The sequence below is a fragment of the Puma concolor genome, chromosome A1 (assembly GCF_028749965.1).
Source record: "Puma concolor isolate L17-30 chromosome A1, mPumCon1.1.hap2, whole genome shotgun sequence".
NCBI lineage: Eukaryota > Metazoa > Chordata > Mammalia > Carnivora > Felidae > Puma > Puma concolor.
The window spans coordinates 233,492,267-233,501,672 of NC_141667.1; the positions used below are offsets into that span (position 1 = coordinate 233,492,267).

The following is a 9,406-nucleotide window of genomic DNA, read 5'->3' on the forward strand; positions in this document are numbered from 1 at the left end:
GGGTGGATGGATGATGGATAAGTGGTTGGATGGCTGGATAGATGGATAGATGATGGGGGATGGATGGATGGATGGATGGTGTGTAGATACATGGATAGATATACCTGACTGTGAGTCTGCTTGGTGTAGAGAAAGACACACCGGACTCAGAGCCTAGCTAGCTGAGATCCTGACTTTTCCACTTTCTGGCTGTGTGACCTTAGATAAGTCTCCCAACGTGTTTGACTTCAGTTTCTCCATCTGTAGAGTAGGGATAGCTTGCAAAGTTGCCGTAAGGATCAATAAAGGTCATGTTGATCAGAGTACTCTCTATATAAATGTTAATTATTATTACCGTCTGCTGAGGACTGTGTGTGTGATTTAATTCTGAGCTTTTCTTCCTTTTAAGCAATATCACCATGTCTTTGCATGGAAAGGGCTGGGGTAAGAAAGCAAGTAAAAGCAACATCCCCTGTGTGGCCTGGATCACGGATGGGTGGTGGTTCTGGCTGTAAGTGTGTGTAGAGGGCCATCCATGGATCCTGATGTTTGTCTCCTCCCCAGCTGTGATGGCCTTTCTCTTTGACCTGAAGGACTTGGTGGACCTCATGTCAATTGGCACTCTCCTGGCTTACTCTTTGGTGGCTGCCTGTGTGTTGGTCTTACGGTACGTATGGCTCTTCTGGGTTCCGTGGTAGAAAGGTGCCCCCTGTTAGCCTTTTAAAAGATCAAGTTAATGGTTTATACAGTGTAAATTTTAGGTTGTTGATAGCTCCTTTGGGAACTCTCCTGGAGAGGGTGGGATTTGGTGGCTGAGAGCCTAGTTACAGAGAACGTCGTTGAAAAGGAAGAGTCAGGGGACCCGCCTCTCACTACTACGTGCCCTCATTTTTCTGGTGAGATATTGGGAGGATAGAGACAGGTTCTCCGCCCAACTGTTGGGCCTGGATCCAGGGAACAGAGTTTTTGAAGGCTTAGGGTAATGGTTTCGGTTCGGTCCAGGTTCTTAGTTCGGAGGGCACTGGCACGGGGGACTAGTCTTGGTGGGAATTGGAGGAATCCAAGTTCTGTGAAACTGAGGTCAGTGTGGTGCTTCTCCAGCAGCATTGCACTACCACTGGAGGAGTGAGCTGCTGTGTAGGGTGTGGAGTGGCCAAAGTTGACGATGTTCAATAAGACTTTCCAGGTTCTGGCTGCTTTAGCCTTGTGTGGTCCAGACCAGCCCCAAGGATGGCCATAATAAAGCAGCTCTGGGCCTGGGCTTGGTGTCCCCTTCCCAGCTGCTGCAGTTCCCTGCTCCCAGAGCACCGCGCCCCCCCCCCCCCCCCCCCCCCCCCCCGGCTCCAATTTTCCTTGCTCTGAAAGGACAGGGCTCTACTTCCTCACTACCAGGAGTGGCTCAAGGGAGCACGTAGCATGGGAATATGGAGTCATGGAGACTCTCAATGGTGGTCACCTGGAATACTTGCAAGATCGTTAATTCCATTTCTAACGTGCTTAGCATCTAATGTATGTCAGGCCTCAGTTGAGCCTCAGTAGCGGCTGTGTAGAATCAGCTAAAACTAGTTTGCTAGTTTTCTGACCACCTATTCCTTCCTAAGGGCTCAACACTGGCGTCTTTTCCGAGGTCCCCTCACATTCTTAATTGACTGGTGTTAACATAAGTGAATCAGTGAAAAACTGGTTAAGTATCTTTATGTTCACTCTTACATTATATGCAAAATAATTCCGCAAGCACTCTCGTTTTTCACAGCTGGTAGAAACGATTTGAGCTCTGTTGTTTTGGGTGGAAGATAAGGAGCCTCACTTAATATGAATGCTTTACTTGCAGGAAGCTTGTGTCTTGGAAATCAGGCCACAGGCTCAGTCCTTTAGCCAGCTGTATAAAGTTATTTATTCTAAGGCATTTGGAGTTTTAAAATAAATTGATCCAATTAGGTCTCACAAACAGAATTTCTCAAATCCGTCAGCATGCAGACACGTTTCTCTGGCTCTCTAGACCAAGTAGGATCCTAACGTTACTGCGTTCTATTTCCGTTTGTATTTTTAGTTCCCTTCAGCCATGGTTCTGTTGGAAGTGGCCTAATATCTTAAGCATCCAAGGGCCAGTGCTACTTCTCAGAGCAAGAGAAGCCATGTCAGGACATTCCTCTGGGCTGGTTCACGGGGGAGGTCAAATTGTCTCATATCCGAGACGCCAAGGAGGGTGTTGCCCAGAAGCGGGAACAGAAGGCGGGGACTCAGCTCCCCTCCTCTGGATCTGCTTTGTCAGAGAATGCATCATCCTGACCATCTTCTTCCCATTTTATGCTTTGTGTCCTGGGCAACTTAGGACTTGAGTTAGTGTGTGTCCTCCTGCCCTTTTAAAGCACATTTTGGCGGTCATGCACCGCGTTTCTTTACAGGTATCAGCCAGAACAGCCTAACATGGTATACCAGATGGCCAGAACCACCGATGAACTAGATCACGTGGACCAGAATGAATTGGTGAGCACCAGTGATTCCCAGACAGGCTTTTTACCAGAAGCAGAAAGGTTTTCTTTGAAAACCATACTTTCACCCAGAAATATGGAGCCTTCCAAATTCTCCGGGCTAATTGTGAACATTTCAACCAGCCTCATAGGTAAGAGCCTGCCCTTCCCTGTAAGGTGTTTGGGGTCTTGCTCATTGGCATTGTATGGTTTCTTGTCGCTGGTGGTGGAGGCAAGTGCAGGAAAGGATAAGTCTGTGTCTTGCTGCTGGACCGTGATGGTGGTTGATGGCTGCAGAAGTACAGCCTCCCTCTCCATAGGTTTTGGGGAAAACTGAGGATATCTGTGGGGTTTTGAAACAAGATTGAATTGTGCCTCTCTCTCTCTCTCTCTCTCTCTCTCTCTCCCCCCTCCTTAGCAATTCTAATCCTCACCTTCTGCATTGTGGCTGTGCTTGGAAAGGAGGCGCTGACAAAAGGGGACTTGTGGGCAATCTTTATGCTCACCATATCTGCCCTTCTCTGCTCAGTGGTGACAATCATCATCTGGAGGCAGCCTGAGAGCAAGACCAAGCTCTCCTTTAAGGTGAGCAGCTGTAAGGGGCCCCTAGGGAGCCGCCTGGCAGGTTCCCACACATGTGCCACGGACCGTGGGCTCTGCCAGGCTCAGGTATCTGCGGAGGGGGGGCTTGCCGGCCAGCCTCCGAAAACAGTACCTGCAGACAGTACCTGCTGAGGGGGGCCGGTCCTGAAGGAAGGCACCCTTCCCTGCCCCGCCTCTCAGGTGTCACAGCACACCTCTCCGCGGGGCTTTTCATCCATGGATCCAGCGGGATCGCATGGCACCACCAAGCCTTGGAGGTGACACAAATAATAAAGCAGTCCACTGTTGGAGATAAGTGGAAGTCCCTCTTCTAGCCCTTTCTTTAGCAGGAGAATAGGAAGGGGGGGGAATCAGAATAGAGCTCACTTCAGCACTTAGTAGCTTAGAACCAGACTCCCACCCGCGCTGCCCGTGTGTGGGCACGTCTGTGTGTGTGCATGTGGGCTGGGCTACACTCACTCCCTCCTCCCCATGTAAATCGCACAGTCCGTCCGAATCTCGGGGACGCTATCGTTTCCTAGGTAGTTTCGCTAAAGGACTCAAAAGGCGTCGTCCCCACGCGCTCCTCTCCCTGCAGACTTGACACTCACCTGGTATCTTTGCAGGTGCCTTTCTTGCCCGTACTTCCCGTCCTGAGTATCTTTGTGAACGTCTATCTCATGATGCAGCTGGACCAGGGCACGTGGGTCCGGTTCGCAGTGTGGATGTTAATAGGTACGTGAGATCTTGGATTGCACTGTGACGGCGTCTCTCAGAGCCCCCCCGCTGCCACACCAGTCCCCAGAGCCGGTGCTGTGCTGCTCAGTCCTCTTTCCTGCAACTTGGCTGGGTGCCTCTTGTCATTGAGCCTCCTTCCCTTCAAATTTCAAAACGTAGTGAAAACACGTCGTCCGTGGTTTTCTCTCAAAAAGGACCTCCTAGTAGATTGTGGGTCCTCCCCTCCCCTTCAGATGCTTTTCATTTTAATAGCTCTTGCCTGAACTAGTTATGTCATTGGGCGCAAGTGGAAGGTAACAAGAGCGAGGCTGTGAGTCTGCTGTTGACAAAGCACCGATTCACCTCCTCTGACACGAGAAGGCCTGGACCGTGCCTCCCCCGGCCCGGCCAGTAGCTGCCCACTGGCCCACGTGGGCTGTGCGTGTTGGTGGGGTCTGCGGGAGGCTTGGGGGTGACCGTGTGGTTGCTGGCCCTGCTGGGGGCTGACCGTGGCCCTCCCCCTCCCTGAGTGTCTGACACCAGGGACTACGGAAAATGGACTCAGACTCCGTCCTCGGCACTGATACCTGGGGAGCGGGCCTTGTCTCTCGCCCCTCGGCGTCCCCGGCAAGAGCAGGGACTCCAGGCCTGTGTTTTCTGCCAAAGCCCTCGGCCCTGCGTCACCACACTTAGGGGCAGATAGCTGCCGCCTCTCGGTCGTGCTCTGCAGGCCCCACGTTGTCTGCACGGTGTAGCCTGAGCTGGTTCCACAGATGCCCCCACAGAGCCTTCCTGGCAGAGAGCCGGCTCGGGGGGAGCCGCTCATTCCCGCGTCCCAGACGTGAGCTCCCGGGATGTGCTCCAAGCCGTTGGCTTCTTTCCAGGGCTTTTGGCGGCCGAGCCCTTCCTTTAAGGCCCGCTCTCCTTGCGTCCCTGACAGGGGCCCCAGTCCTTAGGTGGCCAGTTAGAAGCTCAGATCTCTGGGCCCCACCACAGACCTTTGGAGCCCCCGACCCTGGAATGGACTGAGAAACAGAGGCAGTCAGGGCCGTGGAGGCCACACGAATATTCTAGGGAGCCCTGGTTGGAACAGTCCCACCCCTGTTGGAAATCCCACCCTCGCGGGAAACAGTATGACTGCTGGAGCGTCCGTCCTGTCCCCTCCAGTGGCCGCGGGGCACCAACTAGGTGGTCAGTGGATGAAGCTGAGGGACCAGCACCCCTCCGGGGACCCCCCGGCTGCTCCCCCTGCTCAGGAACTGCTCCAGTGTGAGGCTGCCCCTGGAGCGTGCCTTCCCTGCCTGGAGGGGCGAGACCAAAACCTTTGCAGGCTGGAGTGGAGGAGTCCCGTGTGTCTCCACATACAGAAAGTGAGCCCACAAGGGCTGCTTGCTGTGGGCGCAGGCCTGGGTCTGGCAGCACGGAGAGACTTCCCCGCGGGGCCACGTGACTCCCCCAGAGCTGCTCTGCCCTCTGCCCTTGAGCCCTGCCTGCCCTGTTCACTCCCGGTCTCTGCTCTCGGCCCGCAGGCTTCATCATCTACTTTGGCTACGGTCTGTGGCACAGCGAGGAGGCGTCCCTGGCCGCCGAGCAAGCAAGGACTCCTGACGGCAATCTGGACCATTGCAAGTGACACACAGCCCCGCCCCCAGAGGTGGCAGCAGCCCCGAGGGATGCCCGCAGAGGTCCCGGGAGCACCTCGCTCTCTCCACCAGTGCGTCAGGACCCCCCCACATCCAAGCCCCACCGCAGCAGAAGGTGCAGCTACTTGAAACGCAGCCTCGGCCCACAGCCCGTGTGTCTTGCACAGACTTGCCCCGTGGCAGGTGGCACCAGGTCCCGGTCACCTCTCTCAGCTCCCCGGCTGGGGCCATTTGGCTGCGGTTTCCACTGTGTCTCCTGACATCCCTCTGAACAAAGAGAACAGCTCCCGTCCTCGCCGGCTCTGTGTCCGTGCTGCTGCGGCCGCAGAATGGCAGCCACCTTTTCTCGTCACCTTGGGAGTCCAGGCCCCCCCCCTCCCCCCCAGGACCGCTCTGGCACTGAACACGTGCATACTCCACACTTTCCACAGCCACCTCCCTGCCCAACCCTGAAGGCCGACCGTACACGCAGGATGAGTCACCCAGACAGTGCGTCCCCAGTAGTGCTACCCCCGGAGCCAAAGGACAGCTTAGAGAGGAGAAGCGGGACTGGTTTCCTTCTCCCACTCCTGTCCTCTGTGCTGCCAGAAGGGGTCGTGAGGAACGTGAGCCCTCCCTCACTTCCTCTTCCTGGCAGCGGCTCCTCCCCGACAGCTGACGGAACCCGGCCCGCTCCGCGGTGGCACCGAGGCCACCGTGGGAACCAGGCGGAAGGACCGAGGGCTGGCCGGCTCCGCTCCTCACGCCTGAGCACCGGGCCCTCCGCCAGCTGTACTCCCTCCGGGCCCAGGCCAGTTCTTGCTGCTTCCGGCGTCTTGCACGAAGGCGGCGTGTCCCGAGCAACCGGAACGTGACGCTGCGTTTACGTAGGCCTGGCCTGAGATCGGCAGAGCTTAGAGCGCTGTTCTCTGTGGGCCTCTGCCAAGGCTGACTCCCTCCCTCTGGCGCGTGCGGGCCCGTTTCTCGAGTGTTGCCAGGCTCCCAAGGCAGGCGTCTGCTCCTCCTGACGCGACGGTGGCCGGTCCTCCCAGCTGCTTCTGGCCCCGAGGTGATCTCTTTGGCCCTTGTCTTCTATGTACTCGAGCTGAGTCCCGTTAGCATCTGTGAATCGCTCCAAATTAAGTTGGCGCTTAGTATTAACTTGGAAAATGGCCAAATATTTACTCGGTGTGGGGTCCGCGCGTGAGAATTTGGGGTCCTGTTGCTGTCCCTGTCGTGTATCTGTTGTCCACATGCTGCAGGTTTGTATATGGGTTTGTAGCCCGGGCGCGGACCTCCTGTCTCCATAAGTTTTAAGCCGGAGAGCCAGCCGGGTTCCCTGTACACAGCGTGCCCCCTCCCACGCACTGGAGCGCTCCATGGCTCACACACTTCTTGCGGATAGGAGCCTGAGGAAACACGAGCACTGATTCCATCTTCCCATTCGAGTGTGGCTCAGGAGCCAGAAGGGCCCCCTGTTGATGGCAGGTGAGGGACACGGCCGTGTGGATCCCCCCGAAAATGTAAATGCTGCTTTTGAAGCCCAGACTCCCATTTGTTCCCCTTCTGGCCTTTGACACAAATATGGTAGAACGAAGCCTGATAAATCGGCGGCACTTGTCTCATCTCCCTCGGTAGCTCCTCGGAGAGAATTGCAGGAATTCATGAAGTGGCCAGATGGCAGGGTCAGTCGGTGGGGGGTGGCGGCCCGCCTCTGCTCTAGGCCCTGGTCGCCTTGCCGGAAGCTTTATTCTAAATTATCATTTGTGAATGTTACAGAGGGAGGGGCCTAAGAGCCCAAAGCGTGGGTTTCCAAAGAAAGATATTTAAATTTATGTAGATTGGTGCTGTACAATATTTTGATAAATATTAACTTATTTTGTTGGGGTTCTTCTTGTCTGCTGTCTTGTAGGGTTTGTTAGCTGTTTGTTTGCTTGATTTGTCTGTTGTTTTTCCACATAGGCAAAGAGAACTTGAGGGAAAGAGAGTGCCCAAGACGGAAGGCGGAGGGAAGAGAAAAAAAAATTTTTTTTTTTAACTTTAATTTCTCTTTCTGAAATGTCTGTGCAAGAGAGCACACAGCAGACTGTGTATACAGTTGACGTTTCAGCTGGCATCGTGGATCGTTCTAGCAACCGACAAGGTGTGTTTGCCTGATAACAGACAACATGCCGCGGGGTGAGGGCCTCCTGGCGCGTGAGTCTCCCCCTTCCTCACCCCAAAGCCGGCAAGTGCCTCAGCAAGGCTCACCCGCGCGGTGGTGCAAAGCCCCCGCTGCCTCCCCCGTCAGGGCCAGGAGCCTCCCGTTTAGGACAGGACACCTGAGGGGGCATAGATAAATAGTTGGCGAGGTCACCGCGCTTCTGTTGAGAGTAGCTTCTGTGCGGTTGCCAGAGCTTTCCTCTCCTGTACACGAGGACGGTGATGTCGCGAGCGCCGTTCGGGGTAAGCCTCCCCCGTGTGGACAGGCTTTTTCTTACCCCAGCCTTCATGCCTTCCCCGCAAACACACACACACACACACACACACACACACACACACAGGCAAGAAATAACCACCAGAAGTGCCCGACAGTTGGCCTTCCCCCCCACCCCCACCTCCCCAGTCCAAGCAAGACTGATTCTCCGTGTCATGGCTTGGCCACTATTTTCCTACATCATCAGAAATTCCACACTTGTAGAGATGCCCTTCGGGGACGTTGTGTCTGCTTTTATCTGTGGCCCAGCCCCAAACAACCCACGTTGGAAAGACCCTTTTGTGTTGAGTAAGCAGCCCTTCCTGCCTCCCGTGGTTCCCCCCACCCTACGTGTTCTCACGACCCCGTGAAGACTCACAAAGAAGCGAGCCATGGAGCCCCAGGACCTCTGCTGAAGAGCGAGGGGTGCGAGGGGTCGCCGGGGAGGCAGTCGGGCTCCGTGGGTGGGGGAGGCCGAGCCTGCTTCCAGGAGGAGGACCGTCAGCAGGAGATTGGGCCTCTGCACATGCCTCAGCCTGCCCCACCGGCTCACACCCCTCAGCCCAACTCTGGGCCCCGTTTGTTTTTCTAAGCCAATAGCGGGGAGCGATAGGGCCATCTTTCCCAGGCTGTTTCAGAAGGACTGCTGAACTGATACTGTTGCCAGAGCCCCTCGGCCCCCTGACTCGTGGTTTTGCTCCACTGAGTCACCTCTGTCAGGACATGGTCCCAGGTGCTGGTGCTGTGGTTCGGGTATCACAGCCCCCCTGCCTGCCACGTGTCCACAGGTGACCGCACCGTGGTGGGGGCTTCACCCACCCCGAGCTCCTCAGGCCCTGGCCCGCTCCCGTGTGCACACCCAGACAAGGCACCTGGCGGTCGTTCGTGGGGCTTCCTGCGTGGCCGTGGCCATGGCCGTGACCTGGGCTCTGCTCTCTCCCCGCCCCTCCATCCCTGCCATCCCCACCACTGAGCGGGCGTTCTGAATTGACTGAGGTTTGCAGTCTGCCCAGGATGGCCCCGAATCTAACACTGGTACAGCACAGGGGCAGAATCTGGGCTCCTTGGGGGCGTGTGGGCATGCCTCGTAAAGGCCCCACCCGACTAGGTGGGCTCGTGGGCATTTCAGGGGCCTCACCAACCTGCTGGCTCTGTGCCAGGACCCATCTTCTGGATTCACGTGTCCTGCTTTCACACATCTAGTACGATTGCTCTGTCGGCTCCCTAGGGCCATCTCCGTGCCAGGCCCCATCCCCGAGGAGTTCTGGCACGGATGGAGAAGTGTTTCCAGGCACGTCGGCACTCTGCCGGGCACAGGTGTGCGACGCTTGTGTGCGGAACTGTTACAGAGTTACCAGCAGATGGAACTGAATATGTGTTACTACGTATATTTGTCACATATAATTTAAGATGGGTGTTTGCCATCATCACAAGAGTATTGTAAGTAAGGCTCCTTAGGGAGAGTGAGAGACCTTTTGTTGGACTCTTGTGGACTTTTTTTTTTTGGTAATGAAGTGCTTTATCCAGTGGTGCAAGAGGCTACACTCCGTATTTCATCATCAGAGTTATGATGCCTAATG

At 55.6% G+C, this 9,406-nt stretch overlaps 1 protein-coding gene across 2 annotated transcripts in view; it reads left to right on the top strand.

The window, feature by feature from the left end:
- The window catches only part of SLC7A1 (solute carrier family 7 member 1), a 77,026-nt gene extending 69,774 nt beyond the window's left edge, over positions 1 to 7,252 (top strand). For both annotated transcript variants that reach the window (XM_086714415.1, XM_086714423.1), the window contains exons 9-13: positions 544 to 646; positions 2,385 to 2,602; positions 2,869 to 3,035; positions 3,659 to 3,767; positions 5,279 to 7,252. In XM_086714415.1, the coding sequence (XP_086570541.1) occupies positions 544 to 646; positions 2,385 to 2,602; positions 2,869 to 3,035; positions 3,659 to 3,767; positions 5,279 to 5,382 (701 nt within the window). In that variant the 3' untranslated portion in view covers positions 5,383 to 7,252. The remainder of the gene's footprint in view (positions 1 to 543; positions 647 to 2,384; positions 2,603 to 2,868; positions 3,036 to 3,658; positions 3,768 to 5,278) is intronic.
- Positions 7,253 to 9,406: the final 2,154 nt, after the last annotated feature.